This window comes from Chelonia mydas, chromosome 8 (assembly GCF_015237465.2).
Source record: "Chelonia mydas isolate rCheMyd1 chromosome 8, rCheMyd1.pri.v2, whole genome shotgun sequence".
NCBI lineage: Eukaryota > Metazoa > Chordata > Testudines > Cheloniidae > Chelonia > Chelonia mydas.
Window position 1 is genome coordinate 22,989,285 of NC_057854.1, and position 18,942 is coordinate 23,008,226.

At 41.7% G+C, this 18,942-nt stretch overlaps 1 protein-coding gene across 9 annotated transcripts in view; it reads right to left on the reverse strand.

Moving 5' to 3' along the window:
* The window catches only part of PWWP2A (PWWP domain containing 2A), a 44,450-nt gene extending 26,000 nt beyond the window's left edge, over positions 1-18,450 (reverse strand). For 5 of the 9 annotated variants that reach the window (XR_006283355.1, XR_006283354.1, XM_027819662.3 and 2 more), the window contains exon 1: positions 12,511-18,450. Coding sequence is in view for 5 of the 9 variants with exons in the window: in XM_027819662.3 (XP_027675463.3) it covers positions 12,511-13,310 (800 nt within the window). In the remaining 4 variants the exon portion in view is untranslated. Of the gene's footprint in view, positions 1-10,673; positions 10,784-12,001; positions 12,139-12,510 lie in introns of those variants that run through there. The other 4 variants (XM_037906479.2, XM_037906480.2, XM_037906482.2 and 1 more) reach the window with 4 other exon arrangements.
* Positions 18,451-18,942: the final 492 nt, after the last annotated feature.

An 18,942-nucleotide genomic window follows, 5' to 3' on the forward strand; every position in this document is an offset into this window, starting at 1 on the left:
TTGTTTGTTTGTTTTAGGCAAGTATTGCAGAACCATGATAAATAACACTGAGAGCTGGCTTTTAAGTCCCATCAGATTAACAGAGGTCAGTCAAGTTTATATAAAGATGTGAATACCACATACAGCTCCAACTTAGACAGTTTGTAACAAATAAGTAGTTCACCTAATGATTTCAATCACATTTGTTTGACCTTGTTGAAAGAGGGACAAAATCAGAAGCCTCAATTTAAGGTCAGCTTTACACTCAGTAACCTCTCTCTTATTTTGGTCATCAAGTGCTTACCGGAAAGTGTTCTATTTGCTATAGTATAAATCTAGCAACCAGAAACAATTTTAAAATCACTTTATAGAGTGTAAGATTTTCAAGACAGGGATGGTGCTTTTTTGGGGGGTTGTTTTAAGACTACATAACACCTAGTCCACTGTGGATGCTGCAAAAACAAGGAGTAATGATGCTCAATTGTTCCTACTTAACAAATCCTATCCTCTTCCCTCTCAAAATTCTGTGAAATTTAGGGGCTAGTGAAGCACGGGACCCATGGGACAGTTCTGGGAAGTGTTTAAATAAAGGTACATACCAACTTAAGAGTCCATTGTATTAACTCACTTTGAAGCTGGGTTCTCCATTATAAAATGCAGTGCTTATAATGGATGCACCAGGAACCGTCATTGCATTGTTTGCTGTAACTTGCTACTGTCAGAACTGGTTTATAGTATTTTAACATTAGTCAAGACTTCCCCCAATGTTTTCAAACATGGGATAAGGCAATACTATGAAGATTCCACACTTCTAGTACAAAGAGTTCAATGGAGCCAAAATTTGGCCCTGTATGCCTTGAAAGATGAAGCTCCCAAATCAGATTCGGTACAGCCAGTTTTCTCCAACAGCTAGATGGGTGCTGGCTTCTTACTTGGACACTGCCCCATAGCAACGGGCTACCTGCCATCTCTTGTATCCCTCGGTCATTAATAAGTTTAATTTGTTGGTTATTAGGAATCTAGGAAAGTTCCTGAGCCTATGTCTGGATGCATGGGTGGGGAGAGCATGTGGGTGGGAGAAAGGAAGAGATTGACAGGGTAAATTAGAAAAGAATTGCAGTGGAAAGGTTTGGGAAGGAGAGAGCCAGAAGAAGAGAGTAGGGGTGAGAGAGAAAGGAAGGAAGGAAAACACTGAAGACGACAAACAGTATTTCTCTCTTATTGCAGGAGAAAAAAAGGCAGAAAAAGACAGAAAGAGAGCAGATCTAACAAAGGCAAGGGATACAGTAAGGGTGATTAATCAAGTAACTTGCCAAATATTATTCTGTTTTCACTAGTTTATCAGATGAAACAACACAATGTACTAAATAAAAAATAAAAATCAAGTCCCATCTCTATTTCTGTAGTCACTCACTAATCACAAGACCTCAAAGAGGTGTTCTGCTAAGTGTTTTTGCTCCAATCTCAGTTTCTTTGTATTATATAGACTAGAGTGTTTCAAACGAACAACAGAGCAAACAGTTTTAAATTTTGGTACAATTTCTACATGTTTACAAGTTCTAAAAGAAAGTGTTTTGGTTAACTGGTATTAGCAAAGGTGAACAAGGACCACAAGAAAAATGCCACTATAAAAGTTCAAAGATGAAAAGCACATCACCGCTCTTCAGATTAATCTTGACATCATGAGTCACCTTCACTGGCCTATGCTCTGAACTGGAGTACATCCTGTAAGTCTAAAAGGTTTGTCGTAATGAATGCCATCTTTTAAAACAACCAAAACCAATTCGGCAACATAAGTAAGGCCTGTCTAACCATTCAGTTTGAAATAAATGCAAAGTGGCAAACGCTGCAAGTGATATCTTCAGTTTGTCCTCATATCCAAACACAATGGTAAAGCTAAGCAAGAGCATTCCATGCAGAAACAACCTGTCTCAGGTACAATATTACTTTCTACTTAACAGAATGCCATCCCTTGAAGTTAACACCACAGTTTCTATGATCTGCTAAATACAAAAAACTCCAATGATGAGTGATTTATATTGTTCATAGGACAATGTAATCTATAGCTTTTCATTCATTTTGATGTAATTACACAACCTACAACTACACCCTAGGTCCTCATCTGCAAGTAGGAAAGATCTTGTGCTAGAGCCTCTTATGTAATTGAGCTGTGCTTGACACAGGACTAGAGGAGGGCAGAGCAAAAAGTAGTTTAAGAGTACTTAAACCAGGTACTTAGCCCAGGCCTGGCATAATTCACAGCAGACCTGTAGCTACTCTAAATTACAAATGGCTGCATGTGAGCCTCCAACACGTGTTCCAGGCCTGTGTCAAAAAAGCCCCACCAATATCAGGAAGGGGTTGATGTAGAAAATGCTACGCCAGTTCTTGCCACCTACCAAAGAATTCCCCTCAGAGGGACAGTTAACCTGGCTTTCCTGAGGCTTTGTGACAGAGTAGGAATCAGGACCTGTCCCCTTGTTTCAGCAATATATAGCTGAGGAAAGACTTTACTATTCCTATTAACATTTTATAGTAACGCACTGCTGCATTTAAGTAATGAGCTTGACATATCAGTCAGAGGTTATTTCAGCCTCTGAGATAATGAGCTGGGTGCACAAGTATTAATGCTGGGTGCTTAGGGTATCAGGGGACTGCTAGAAGAAGTGTTAAAAACAGAATAAATGAAGAAAGATTTAGCAATCCCAGAGAAGAGTAAAGAATGTTTCAGTCATGAAGTAGCAGAAGTAGGGCACAGACAGATTACCTGTACCAAAATAAGGAAACTTTCTGGAGCATAATCAGCCTCACTTTTAAAACAAAGACCATTTCTGATACTACCAAGTTTACCATGTCACTAACTTTTTGAAGTCATCACTGGTCAAGTACTTCATAAGGTTTTTGTGCAAGTCCTGTGAGCTATGAGAATTAATGAATATTAAGAGCTAATTGTGTGTCCTCTGTAATTATGTATAGACTAGTTAAGTGACATCAGTAAAACCAAAAGCTGCAGAAGCATCTCACATAAATTTATGTAGATTTTGCTTTTTTCTAGTTATATCAGTTTATCAAAATTCAAGTTCTCTGAAGGGTAACGAGAAGAAAATAATGATGTACACGTTCAGCATTCTGTTCTCAAGTGGGGTGAGCTACCACAAAAATGTGAAGTATTTGAGTCTTTGCCTGTATGTCAATTAAGTCAAGACTAAAGCAAGAAATGTGGGTATACGTTATAAACACTCTTCTATGATTATGAACCTACTTAGGAGTTGTCTGTAGTGTTCTTTAGACTAAACAAATGCACACAAGCATTTAAACAATGAAGGATAGCATTGTGGTTTACTTTAATGGGGAGGACTTCAGTGAACCCTTCCTGCACTTGCAAACTACATGGGGGAGGAAGGGAGTGGAAGGGGGAAAAAAGCTTTTCTAGCAAGCTGACACCTCCTGCAGAGAAAAGCCAACTAGGACGGTTTTAAATCTAATGACTGAATGTGAGCCATGTTCCTTCAGTCTCTTGAAAAGACTTATGATTTCATGGTGTCTTGGCATAACTATCAGAATGCATGATCACTAATCTGAATCAGCACAGGAAGTTGATATTTTAGGAAAGAATCAGATTTGATTTAACACATCATTTACAAGAAGTCCATTGACCTCTGATGTGTTATCACTGACAGTCAGCCTACAATGGTCTGATTATAAATTAAAATATTCTCTGTTTGTTTTTTTTTGTTGTTCAGACCCATACAGCATTCCTTATGTGTGTTCCACAGAAGCCATGACAGGAATCATTTGGTTTAAGGTTCAAACATTTTGTAGCCTATTGGCTACATTTATTAAAATATTTAGCACCACTTAATTCTGAGCATCTTTGTTTCATGCATCATCTACCTGATAAATTGAAATATTTCACTTAGAATTTGAAGGAATTAGTTTAATAAAGCTCCAATCTGACTTTATGCACATTAGTATTCCAGAATAGCTATATTGGTTATATATTATGTAAGCTACTTAATACGAAGCACAATATCCTGAATACAGGTATCCAGAACATACCCCAAACATTTCACTATTATTCTGCTTAGAGTGGAATTTCAGTGTCTAAATATACACTAAGTATCCACTGGGACACCTTACTGAGTAGATATCCACAGAAGCTGAACTATGTTCTTAGTAGTTTATTTCCATCCAGAGTAATATGGCACCAGAGTTCACAGTTCAGAAAAATGCAGTATTTCATTTAGTCAAAGTTCCAGAACAATGGCTTGCACCTCCAATTTGAGTTACTATGTGCTGTTTCTACAGAAATGGAAGTAAGTGGCCAATGCCCTTTACCACCCAAAACATTGCTTATTAGGATCTGCTAGTAGTAATAATTATGCATGTCCCATGCAGCCAGTGTTGGACTGATGGACTCTACATGTAAACAGAATACTTATGGAATAATATATTTCTCTTACATGTAAGTGACAATCGCAAAAAGTCTTTATTTGGTATAACTTCTAAGCATGTAAACATCTTCCAACTGAAGTCAAAAGATTTCTAGTTAAATACTGAGTTGAGTGTTTTAACAAAGTTACATCGGGATTAACAGTTAACACTTATCAGAGGAAGTGGATCAATATTCAACAGGGCTTTTTGAAGGCCCAGATTGAGCTTCATGTCGCACACTGAATTTGAGAAAACACTGTACTGCTTCCAGCTGCATGCTTGTAGCTCCCCTTATGTACAGAGGAATCAGTTTCTTTCACTGCATCTTTCCCACCCACAGAGGACCCTGTGGATCCGCCGCTTCAAACAGCGAGGGGAAAGAAGCTCACTGACCAACAGTAGAAAATATTGATGTAAAAACAGCTAGAAGCTGTATTACTTAAGAGTGCAAGCCTGAAGCTAGAAACCTCTCTTTGAAATAGGGGGAACCCCACGGGCAGCAGCCTATAGCTTCGTGAAACCACATTCAGTATAGACACACGGGGCCATCTTCCGAGAAGTCTGAAGGATCTGTGTATGGGGCGGGTCCAACCCCCTGATTTTTCCCACAGAGGTGGTAATGTAGTCCCTCCCCTCTCCTTCTGGAAGAATCGGAAGGAAGCTCCATGTAAAGTTTTCTGCAGCTTCATCTCCACATCAGCATGTCTAGATAACCAGGTTACACTTAGGTAAAAAATACATGCATTTTGAAACTGGTTTTTATTTCTGAACTTTTACCTGGATACCAAGTACAGCTTTTTTCTTTTGTCATGCCACAGTGCTAGGGTTTCTGGGCTGATCTAGACAATTTTCACACCTATAAACTCAAACTCTTTTTAAATTGGTTTTGTTAAAACTGTGCAATCCCTTTTTAGTAGACATTCTTTAATTAATTTAAAAGTTCAACAAGCATGTTGCACTGATTACAGTCATTCAACCAATAAAGAATCACTGATGTATACGCTCAACCTTCACTTCACCTCAGTGTAGTTTGTCTGGGAATTTCTTTTTTAAATAAAATATCTAACACTAAACCAGAAAGTGAGAAAATACTATCATGCAATATTTCAAATGATCTAAAGATTAAACTGAAGTCTTTTTCAATTTTAACTTTTAGCACCATATTTAGTTATGCTCCAGACATAAAGCAGTCAAAACATACCAGGTTGTACACCCAAGTTTCCCGTCCACCCTCCTGTCCCCACATTCCCTCAAGTGAAGGGAAGCCAAGTTGCCCTCAGGAAACATGGTGGCATCCTATGCTGTCAGAAAATGGAGAACAACACCAGAAGAAACAGATATATGCACTGGCCATATATACGAACGTAAGTCCAACTGAGAACAACAGAAGATGGCAGCCATTTTAAAATAGGGCAGTTCTTTGCGGAGTTCTCTGTAGTCTAAACTGGAAACTTTTACCAGCACAGGAGCGTCAGTGGTGTGATTTCTTTCTAAACAAGCTGAAGTCCTAGTGCAGATGTATTTATACAGTTTATTTTGCTTTATTTAGAATAGCTATGCCAGCAAAATTTAAGTTTGGACGAGCTCTTGTTCAGCCTCTTTTTTGTGAAGAGGAAAAACGAACAATCTTAATATTATTTCTTTCAAAAGTAGTCTATGTACAAGATTCCAGAGAAGTTTTTTACTCTATGGGAACCTTGAACAGTCCGCATTTATTCCATTATTAAAATGAATTTGTCATTAGGAACAATAAAGAGGTCTGACAGGATACATAATACCTTAGGAGACTCATTTTTAAATTAACTTTAATTTGATTAATGGATTTAAATTTCCAAAAATATTGCTCTATACTTGGAAGAAGTGCTAGGCTTTGGGGGAGAATATGCTGTAATTTTCATATATAAGAGAATCTCTACTTTAACTGAAAAACTCAGTCCCACCACGACTGACACCTCCATAATTCTTTTTAATTATCTGCATTACAATAGCACCCAAGGGCCCATAATTATGGGCCAAGAAAGAGCAGACACTACAGAGAAGTTCGATATTTTGTGGCTGTTTCCTAAACAGCTTATCCTACCTGGCTTTTTGACAAGTCCAAAGAACAACTGCGTTTCCCTACTCTTTAGTCACCAGAAAGAGACTGTGACTCTTAAGCTATGGCTACGCTAGAAAACTTAAGAGGCACAGCTCCACCAATACAGCTGCACCACTTTAAACTCTCTGCACAGCTGCTCTAAACTGATGGCTCCCATCAGCTTAATTACTCCAGCCCCAGCAAACGGCGGTAGCTATGTCGGCAGAAGCAGCTCTCCCGGCAACATCGACACCAGTGCTTAAGTCAGCATAAGTTAGGTCGCTCAAGGGAATGGCTAATTCACACCTGAGTGACATAGTTTATATCGATTTAAACTTTAGTGTAGCCATAGTCTTCGTGACATCTTGCAGATTACGTAAGGGAGACGAAACAATACTACAGAGTCAAACGATGGGCATAAGTTAGTGCCCCCTCCCCCGAATTTTGTGACGGAATATTAGCTTTGTAAACTTCAGTACTTCCATAAAATCTAAGGCAACCTGCACTGTAGTTCCTTCCCAAAACCAAAATTTAAGCAGTTGTTCATGACAACATGAGATTTGGACAATTTTTCACTACTCTTGTATTTTTTAATAGAAGCTACATTGGTTTAATAGAAGCTACATTGGTTTGACTGGAGAAAATTCTTTACCCTTTCAGGGACGGTCAAATAAAAAAATATCTAAAGACAGTTTACCTATATCATTGCCACAACCTTAGATTCTCAGAACTCAGATTCAAGTTTAATCTTACGTTTTAATTTTGGGGTGAAAAGTGAAGAGAGACTAATCAGTTTCACTTTCCAAAGCTCATGTTTTAATTAACACCAAGCTGCCATGTTTGAGCTGTAAACACTGAGAAAATGTGTTTATATCGAACAATCTTTGGGCCAACTGTGACAGTTCATGTAACCTCACTGGGGTCTACAAATTCTTTCTCCATATGGAAGCAGAAGTTCTATGTGAGCAGAAGCAACATAAGATTCTAACCACTTTAGAGATATCACTGGGAGACAGTACCATAACAAAGCAACAAACAGTAATTTTACAAAACGAGTTGAAGATTTATAAAGTTCAGTTAAGCCAAATGGATAAGTTACATGACAACTCTGCTTTTAAAAAATCATTTTCATTACCATTTTGTTCCCAACCAAAACCCTCTTTTCATATTGGCAGACAAAGTTATATGTCAGATTGCTAGAGATTAATCCTCTCTCCTCTGAATTCTGTTATCTCAAGCTTTCAAATGGCAAAAGACTTTGGTTTCTAGCTCTCATGGTTGTTCTTTCCAGAGCTGCTATGATGAAATTCAAAAAAGGGAAAAAACCCTGCACGTCAGAATTGTGATTTTTAAGGTTCAATACATCATGATATACCAGGGCTAGAAACAAAATCTTTCTCTTTCTAAGCTAAGAATTCTGTGATTGTTCACAAGAAAATATAACTTAAAAAGAAACACTAGATATGAGGGACTAGGTTTTTTTTTTTTTTTGGCACGATGAAGTCTTAAGACCCCGCCCAATGTAGTTTTCAATCCTGGAATAGTGTTCCAACAGGATGAAAAGCACTCCCACACCACCTCTTAAGATTTAGAAGTGCTATACTTACTAACGTTTGCTTTCTCCAGGTGCAGAGTGAGCCTTGCCGCAATTCTGAGCCAGCAGGTGGCATTAATGTATCACAAACCAATATAGCTGCATGCAGTGTCATAAGACCCTCAGAATACATTGCATGCGTAGAAATACATTAATTTAAAAGGAGATTTGTCTAACAATTTTTGCAGATGGCAACTGATATTACTATAATTAAAATGTTAGAGAAAAATATCTATCCAAGGTCACCATGTGCATGATCAATTTCTGTTTTGATAGTCAGCTACACTTCCCATCTCATGCATTAAGATGATACCACCGCTTATGCACTGGGAAGGAGCTCTCAAGCATTACCTTCCTGAGACTATGCAAGGAGCTTAAAGGTAATAGCAGCAGCACTACTAGAGTTAAAATCAGCAGCAGGCAGCCATGTGGGAATGTAAACAGGAAAAGAGTGGACTCAGTGATGCTTGTTCTTGAATTTTCCAAAAAGACACTTCAGAACATCAGCTTGGGTACAAAAACTCCCTTTAATAAAATATAAGAACTAGGTCCTGGGTATGAAAAATGTTCGATTGGAATTATATAGGGAATTGGACTGGGATCCAGGAGACCCAGATGAATTCCCAGAGCAACTTCTGACCTCCTATGGGACCATGGAGAAGCTGCTAAATTACTTTGTTCCTCAAATCCCCATTGGTAAAAGTGGGTATAATACATCCTTATCTCACAGGGATATTGCGTGGATAAAATTCATTAGTGATTAGGGCACTTGCTCAGAGGGCCATAAATACTTAAATAGGACATTCTATTTAAAGGGGGTACTCCAACAGAAAAAATGTTCATATTTGTCAATTAAAAATGTAATTAACAATGTTCCCTTATATATGCACTGTTGACCTCATTTAAAACTCTGCTGGAATAAATAAAAAGGCTAGCATTTCATTTCAGCAGCAGAAACAGAAGTAGTAGAGATTCAGAGAAAAACAACAAAATTCGAAGGCATTTCGGCTGTGCTTCCATCCCACAATACAGGAGTGACAGCACTAAAATTCAGAGGGGCAATAAACTTGCCTGCATGAAATGCATATTTTTTACACACAAGTTAACCTTCAAACTCATTGCCATACGATAATGAGGCAAACAGCAGTCTTATTTCCATTTGCTAGAATACAAGTGCTATTAATCCTCATTCTTTAGAGCGTAAGATGATTCCCCCCACCCATAGTTCACTGTGGGTAGGGTAAGTTAGCACCTATAACTGAAGATGCTAATAACCACTAAAAAAAAAAAAGTGGACTAGATTAGATTTTTTTTATCCTTACCAAAAACGTACTTGACTTTCATAGGAACTGATAAGCTTAAGATTTCTAGGAGAAGCAGATTTGGAGGCAATGGCCATGTCTGCACTGGAGAAGTTTAGAAAAATTCCCACAAATTCAGATGAACTTGTGGGAGCAAAGTTCCAATGGACATATTTTTTTCTATATTAGGATTCCCACCGTTTCAAGTAAACCAATGTTAGAACTTGTGGGGACTTTTGGTTTGGTTTTTCCCCTGTGTAACGATGCCTATAAAAAACTTCAACATTCAGTAAACAGAGACTCCCAAAAGAGTTAAGGTTAGTCAAAACTTGTATACTATTGATGTTTTTAACAAGTCCTGCTACATGAATTATACATCTCATAAAAGTCAAATGAAGAGACCATCATAGTTTTCTGATATTGACTGCACTGTCCTAAGGCAGTAACAGGCCACCAAAGCGTAAAAATCTAGATAAGCTAATGCGGCAAAATAAAAATAGCACAGAAGTGGAGTTTATCTAAAAAAATGTGTTTAACACTTAAGTGCTGAAATATTCTATAGGTAAAAAGTGCCTAGTACATTTCTGAAGTTAACATACTACTTTATTCTTCTTTTGGGGATTTGAGTCCAGATTTCACTTGCCAGCTCACATACACTGGTATCACTAGCAAAACATTGCAGAGCCTGTATGTAAGGAAGCCCAATTCTCACCCTAGGCCCGCTCCAGAGCTTTGGTTTAAAAAAAAAAAAAAGAAAAAGAAAAAGAAAAAGAAAAGAGAGAGAGAGAGAGTCCAAACTGTATCTTCCACATCCACCTGAAGAGGGACCATCCATGAAGTCCAGGATGCACATGGACAGAGGGGCAGACACAGAAGATGCATCATTCCCTCATCAGCCCATAAGAAGAGGTAATACAACCCTTAGCTGTACTACCTTTTCCACAAAGTCCTCTGTGATGAGGAATGCTTCCCCCTACCTTTAACAAATGATTTGGGGCAATCTTGGAAGCATGGATCCACTGACACCATACTACCAAGGAATCAAGGAGCCCCTCCTCATCCATGTGGAGCCATAGTGCTTCTATGCAGATGGCCCTGTGCCTCAAAGGGATATTGGAAATCCACATGTTGGAGGATCCTCAGTGGTGAGACAATTTTTGTACCCAGAAACCCCAGACATTTACAACTATGGGGATACACTGGGTCAAATGTACATGTTTAATAAAACGCAGGTAATTTTTGTTTGTTTGTTTTTTCAGGAGGGGAAATAAATCAGGATTTTCCTTACTCATACATACAGGATCCAGAGTCATTTAATGGCAAGTGCTTTGACACCCACATAGTGCAAGTGACTGAACAGAGTGAAAGCCAGCAATTCTGAGGGTCTGGACTTCAGATCTACAAAAGAATAGAATTAAAAAATAAGTTAACTGAATGCACCCGTCACTGGTTTGGGGCTTTTCAGTATTTCACACTAGAAATGTACATTACACACTTAAAGATCAGCCTCAAATCAATTTAATAAAATGTGAAAGTGCCGTTAGACTTTTCAAACTATAGGTGGTTAAGTTCTGAGCTGTGGAATTAGCTTCCATGATTTTTAAGACGTTTCTAACATCTTAAATCATCTTCATTGATCCGAGAAAAGGCCATACACCTCTCTAAATATCTGCCCCCCAAAAAACAAGCTGGTCGAAAGCAAAAATGCACAAAGCCATTGGCTCCATTTCTAAAGGAAGCACTAAGAACAGAGAGACTATATAAGTAAATAATTTCTTTAAATTGATACAGGTTCTCTATGTCACGACCACTATCTTGGATTACTAGAGTTTAAGAACATTTGCAAATTCTGTTTTCCAAGATTTGTGTTTTTTACTTTTTGCACTTCACTTAGAACAGGCAATGAAAATAGCCTAGTCAATGTCACTTTGTTCTGTACTTGCTTAATGCTGAAGTATTAAACTACAAACACTAAAGAAGATATCACTGGGGAAATATTTATATCCATAAATACTTTCCTTAGAATTTTCTGAACAATTTTTACGCCCATCAAGTTGTGCAAGTTTCCCCAAAAGGCTGGACTTGAACTAACAAAACTGTCTCTTCGGGCCCAGATTTACTAGGTGGACATTGGTTCCTTGAAGAGAAAGCCCCTCCCCAGACGCAAGGAGAATCATACTAGTAAACCCTTCAGGACTCCAAGAATCTTCAATTTGAAGACTGCTGTAATCCAAAAGGTGTCAGCAGGCTTTTAAAGGATAATACGACATGACTTGGTCAATGCAAGCTGTAAATTAAGAGATGAGCACCCAAAACAGATCTCTAGATCTGAACACCCCTATGATTTGGGGAGGCTCAGGCCAATTCTCTGCAGTTCAAGCTCATGACTGTTAACAGGACTGTGGAATTAGGAAGGCCCAAGATGAATCCTAACTGAGTTAGAGGGAATTGACCATGTGCTCTTCCTGCCTGTCTCATGTTTTCTAATCCCCACAAGGCAACAACTCTTATTATTTAAAACAGCAGCACGAAAGGGGGAGAGGGTGAAGGTTTGTTGATCAGTGACCAACTTTTATCCTATTTTTATTACTTAAAATGAAAGGGCCTCTCCCTTACCTTTAACCCAGTAGTAGGCCAGAAGACCAGAGACCGTGCGTGGCAGCAGCAGAGGCTACATCGCATCAGAACTGGCGGTCGAAGGTGCTGTTAGGCATTGTCTCAATGCAACGAGGCTGCGGGGGCACCGTTCCTACCCATCATGGCCCGGCCTGGGGCTTAGCCTGCGATAAGGGCCGGGTTCTTTAGATAGGGAGTAATTAACACGGGGCAGTTCCTCCACCCTCACACAACGAGATAGAGCTGGAGGGGGTAAATCGGCTCCAAGCACCCCGCCTCCATCTCCAGGAAGGATGGCGGGCCAAGGGCTACTACTGTACAGAGCCTGAGTCCCCTACACTCCATCTCTCAACAGGGAGGGAAGGAGGCGGCTGACGGAGAGCTGCGGAGCCCGGGCCCGCTCTCACCCTTTGCGGAAGTCCCTGAGGGCCTCGGGGTCAGGCCCAGGGATCCCCCCGAAGCGCTGATCTCTCCCGGCCGGGAGGAGCTGTTCTCCAGCGGCATCTCACCTTTTGGAGAGGTCCATGAGGACCCCGGAGAAGAGCTTCTCCCCCAGCCGGAACGACACCACCAGCGCGTCCTCGATGATGTGGTCCAGGGTGACCCGCACCTCCGAGCCAGGCAGCAGCGGAGCCTCCGCCTCCCCCGCGGCCGGGGCCACCGGGGAGCCGGGGGCTGGGGGCTCCGGCTTTACAGCGGCAGCATCAGCAGCATCCGGCTCCTCCTCCTCCGGCCGGCACGGCTCCTCCCCGGGCTCCGGCTCCACGGGGCCCCCAGCAGCCGGCAGGCAGGGCTGCGGCTCCTCCTCGGGAAGTTCAGGGTGCCCAGCAGGCGGCGGGCAGGGCTGCGGCGCCTCCTCGGGCTCCGGGCTGGGCGCTCCTCTAGGTTCGGCCTTGGGCGAACCCAGCTCCGGTTCCTCCGGCTCCGTCCTCTCAGGTTCCGGCTCCTGGGTCCTAGCCGGGCTCCGGGCGAGCTCTACGGGCGGCGGCGGCGGCTCCTCGGCCTCCCCCGGAGCGGACTTTCCCCCGTCGGCCTCGTCCCCATCAGGCACGGCCGACTCCACGGCCTCGCTGACAGCGGGGAGGGGGTCTGCGCCGGCCTCGCTGCCCGGGATGGGCTCCATCTCGGGCTCGGCTTCGCCGGCTCCCCCGTCACCCGGCACCGCTGCAGTCGCCGCCGCCTCCGCAGCCATGGCCGCCATTTTCTCTGCTGCTTCGCCGCCGCCTCCCTCCAGCAGCGGGATCGATAACCGCGGCCTTCTCCGCCCGCCTGGGAGGCAGAGCCCGCCCAGTGCGCTCAGCATTGGCATCTCATTGGAGGCTACGCCACGATTCTAAGCTCCTATTGGAGATTGGGAAAGTCCATCAAGCCGAACGAAAACTTCTCATTGGCCAGCAGAGACTTCATTCATTCAGGGGTCGGGAAGAGGAAGAAGGGGCGGAGTTTAATACCTCTAAAGATCAAAGGGGCTTACTCATGAGGCAGTTATCCCTTCCTATTGGCGCAGGGAAGACTCTCCTCCCCCTTCAGCCCTCTGAGAGGCTGTTAATTGGTGCAGAGTTACATCCATCAAACTGAGATGAAGTGCCTTAGGCCTGGGGTTCAGTGTAAAGGGAGATTCCTGTTTGAGTAGCAGGGGAGGCAAGGGCACAGAGGTGGGAGGTTAACTCACTTGCAATGAGAGGGTAGTATCCTCATATTCAGGACTAGGAGCTTATTGGGACAGAGACTGTGTCTTCTTGTCCATACAGCACCTAGCACCTTGGTGTCCTGATTCCATCTCAGATGTTGCTCCAGCACAAATAATATAATGATCTTACCAACTCTAGTTTCAAGGCACCCACACTGGGACAGTGAGCAGGACCCATTGCAAAAGGGACCAGAGATGGAGAGAAATGGGAAAAGAGAAGGAAAAAATATGGAAAGTCAAAAAAGGGTGACCAAATAGAAAAGAACAAATGTCTGGAAGAAAGAAGATTGATTTTAAGGGGAAGAGGGAGTGAACTATAACATTTTCTAAAAGGTGAAAAATTAGACACTAAAAGAGATCAAAGAAAAAACTCGGTATCAAAGGAGAAGTGGAGAATTGGGAGAAAAGGGAGAAAAAAGCAAATAACACTTGTATATTTTACAGTTTGGCTCATATGATACTTTGAATCAACACTAGCTTTTTCTTCCCAAAAACTATGAAAATTTTGCCAGTTTTGGTCATTCCTCGCCAGATTCAAACCCTTTGGGATGCTATAAATCGGCCACCATTGTATATTTTGGAAAGTTGACATGGATGAAGTAGAAGAGATAGATGGACAGTTAAAGGGCAGAAGGAGAAGATCTGTGAAAGAAAGACAGAAAGCAAGGGGACGAGCTAGACCAGCGAGATGCTAAGCATGAATGCAATTTGTAGGCCTTAATCCTCCCCAATGCAATTATAGGGGATAAATTATTGGCAGAGAGTGAAATCTGTGGAAAAGAAATGACCTGAATCTCTAATGTTTTGAGTTTTTTTTAAAATATATAGTTTTAATGGTTTATAGTTGTCTTTTCTGAAGGATTCTAAAGTGATTTATAGCATCACTGAAATGTAGCCACCTCTCTGTTGGAAGGCAGTAATTAGGCAGGCAACTGACATAAAGCAATGACGGTGAGGGAGTAGTGAAATTTTGGCAAAGGATACTGGAGCAAATCCCTCCGCAGTTTCAAAGCCTAGTTGTGTACACTGCCTTTAGTCTTTCCACACTGGGAAAATTGAGTGTCATGCAGTTATAGCAGTACCGTAATGCAAGTAATAATAATAATAATCTTTCTTATAAAACCTTATAAACCAAGAACTGGGTTTGAAGCCTCCCATCACAGCAGAAGGGGCTGGAGAGGTCTGTATGTAAACAGAACCTGATCCTGCAAATGCCAATCATAATGCATATTACCACATAGTCCTGTTGTAGTCCCAAGGACCAGGGGCCTGATTCACCATCCCAGTGCTATCCATCATGTGTAGTGACTTGCACAAACGCAAGGAAGGCATAAAACACCATTCTGATTTGATAATGCTTTACCCTCACTTTGCACTGGTGTAACTGACTGTACAAGCTGCAGGACAACAGTGAATTAGGTCCTAGTGCTTGCAGCATCAGCCTCATATAGTTTGTAAAGGGTTTATGTGTACATACATTTCTAGAGACAGAAAATGCCTTAGAAATGTAGCTCCTGAGTTAAATGAAATTTTAAAATATAAAATAGTTGAATAGCTCAGTATTATACAATCTACCATGTTCTCAGGCAATTTACTGTTTGAAGGGATGTGTGGTTGGAATAAAATATGTGTTTGTGAGGAGGTTAGTACTACAGAGTAGCATATTGAATTGTAGTGTTTATTCTCCATCATGCATGGATCTTTGTCAGTCTCTGTCAGGGAGAAACAGCAGATGGACTCATGGCTGTATGATTTGTGGCTAAAAACAAAACCAAGCCGATCTGGGGGTTTTCCAGAACTATCCAACATTAATATTAATGCCTAAACCGTCTCTAAACATTTTGTTGGGTCATATTTTTAAAGGCCTGCATACTGTTTCCTGAGGCCATCATGCTTTGAAAGAGGGGCAACCATCTAGGAGCGCCCAGGGCTGAAAATGTCTGTTTCCAGTATTTTACAGAATAATGAGATTTGTCTTGCTGCTGAGTTACTAATACCTTAACTCCAAAACCTGCCCCTCTGCAATGATTTCAGTTTCACTTCAGAGGTAAGATCTCAGTTTTGCATTTCAGAATTGTTCTGTATATTTTGGTATGTGTACTGGGGACAAAATAACACTGGCCCCAAAAGGTTTTCAAAGGCTATGAATGATTCAGAAATATTTTTCATTTCAGAGGGACGCAGGAGGGGACTGTAAGGAGAATTAGGTCTCTGCTCTTCCTTCCTATGTTATTGCAACTCCCCAGAATTGTGACAACAGATGAGAGACTCCTAGAAAACTGAGATTCCCTTCCCCAAAATCAGGAATTTACCACCTTATTCAATTAGGCAACAGTAGCTTGGCAAGCTATTACTCCCCAGTGAAAGCAGCGCAAAAATAAGTTCCAGAAGCCTGTGATAGGAATTGTGAGAGATACCCAGGGAGTAGGGCAATGGCAAAGCTGTAGAACAGCACTTCTGCAGATGAGGCCAAAACTGTCATGGGTTTTATCTCAAAACAGCATGGTTAGTGTGGATACACTGTACCATTGGTGCTTAGAACAGTGATATCCCATCAGTTCAGTTAGCCACAGTTCATTTCTGTAGTGTAACCAGGGCCTAGTAGAGCAGAATGGCGGTAATTTCTAGCCTACAAGAAGTCACCAATCAATACAAAGAGCCTACTCAGTCATTGAACTAATGGGACATTGAGATCCAGTAGCTCAGCCCAGCAGGCTCTTTGTTATGTTAAATTCAGACTTCCAAAGGATGGGAGTAACATGGAAGAATTCCTCTTCCAAAACTGCAGTGTTGCTTTCTGAAATCACCCTCCTTTGCCAGAAGTGTTGCTTATGTCATACAGCAAGCATTAAAATGCTAACATTGTCATCATTTATACCTAATGGAGTCTCCAGCAGTCCTGAGAATGAATGTAAAAGGATTTTTTACAGTTTCATTTACATTTCAAATGCCAAGTGTTTGTGAAAAGATGAAAACAAATGTGTATGCCACTCTGATCTAATGACAGGTTTCAGAGTAGCAGCCATGTTAGTCTGTATTCGCAAAAAGAAAAGGAGTACTTGTGGCACCTTACAGCTGTAGCTCACGAGAGCTTATGCCCAAATAAATTTGTTAGTCTCTAAGGTGACACAAGTACTCCTGTTCTTTTTCTGATCTAATGGCAGATGCAGAAATACAGTAGCATAGGCTATCCCTGTCTTCAGAGATAGGTTATGCCAAAGGCTAGGTGGTTAGAAGAGACTTACTTATTATGCAAAAACTTGCTTGTTTTACTGTTTTTGTCCCCTGGGGTGCTCCCTTGACAATTGTCTCCCTGTTTCATCCTGCTCTTGCATCCTGTCATAAACCTAGCCTGTAAATTCTCTCAAGCTAGGATTGTCTTTTTTTGTTACCTGTGCCTAGCACAGTGGGGCCCTGTTTTGTTCTTGGAGACGCTAGGCATTGCTATCATGCAAGTAATAATGAGTGGTGAAAATGTAAGAAAGAGATTGATGAATCTGAGGGAAGGGAACTGGTTAGTTTTTGTGGGGAGAGGATCGAACTAGTGAATTTGGGAATTCCATTGCTGCAGATCCATCCGCTATGTCTTACACATTGCTGAGAGTCACAATCCTGCGTAACAGGAGACATATTCATTGCCCTGCATGCTTGCATCACAGTGGATTTTCCAATTCCAAAATGACTTCCCGCTGACCATTAGCAATCTGGCCTTGCAAGTTTACACAGTGCAATCACCATTTGCTTCTTCACTGTCAGTGCAGCTCTCAGTGCAATCGAAGGCTAGGGTGAGACTTGGCACACAGATCCAGGAATGTGGCCATGTGCATCCAAAAGTTCTGCAGCCACAGCTCGTCGTTTCAAGCCTGCATTACAATGCAGTCCCACCAGTTAGTGTTCGTTTCTCAGGCCCAGAAGCGACACTCCACCATCTGCAGCTGCTCAGTGAATGCCACCAGCTACCTTAAATTGGTTCATGCTATGTCCCACAGCAATCAGTCCTCGAAGAAACTTTAATATTCCCCGCTGATTTGGTTCTTCTTATGACTCTGCAAATTTCCTGGAGGATCGTGCTTGCAATGCTTATGACAATAACATAGAGCTGTGCAGGCTTCATGCATCTGTTACAGATGGTAGACAGTGAGGAGGGCCGTGGGTTCATGGGATGTTTTACGAAGGCATTCAAATTATGGAATATAGATGACATTGTGGGATGGAGACAGTTGCATGATGGGAAGTTGACCCTTTGCTCCCAGTAATCCTTGTGTAACTTGTTTCTGCCCCACTATGCACTGCCAAAACTTCTCAAAAGACAGTGAGCTGGATGCTAGCACATTGTACACTGGGATACCTACCCGTGGGGCACTGCACCATGCATCGATATAAGCACTCCTGGAGCGTATGTGCAGTGCTGACACAAGGAGAGAAGACTGCATGCACACAAGCGATATACTAGTTGGGGCGGCTGCGTGAACCACAGTTTTCAGCGTAGACATGCCATGAGTGAGCGAACATCAGTGAAGTGTGATTGTGAGAAAGAGATTACCTGTGTGTGTGTGAGAGAGAGAGTTGGTTGTGTGTTCATGCCTAGGACTGTGAGAGTGAATGAGTTAATGGGGCGTGAATGTTTGCATGTGCATGAGTGTGAGTTTGTGTTCAGATGTACTTGCACAGTAGCAACACTGGGACAGAAGCTTTTCATGACAATAAAGTATTACTGTATTGAACTGTGTGTGAAAAAGAAAGTCTAGGAGTGTCTGTGTGAGAGAGAGAGAGAGAGAGAAAGAGAGAGAGAGTGGCTGTCTGGGCGTTGTGCATATGTAGGTGCACTTAGGGCTTATCTAGACTAAGGAAATTTGTAGTGGTGTAATCACATAATTACACTGATGTAAACCACTCATGTAGTCCCATTGTCCTGGGGTAAAACAGGGTGTGAACTGGTGCAACTTACCCCAGTAATATACCAGGGTAAATTGCACTGATGCAGCATATCTACACATGGCAGTGTCACTGGGAAAAACACATCAGTGCAAATAAGACCAATATAGACAGGCCTGAGGTATATGTATGTTTTTATAGGGGGTATTTATGACATGAGGTGGGGGCAAATGGAGGGACTATGTGCTAGTGTCATGGCAAGGGTAGGTTAATAGATATTTTTTCTATGGCCTTATCTAGACTAAAGCTGCATCTACACTGGGGGTTTTGCTGGCATAGCTACATCAGATAGGGGGTGTGCTTTTTTCACATCCTT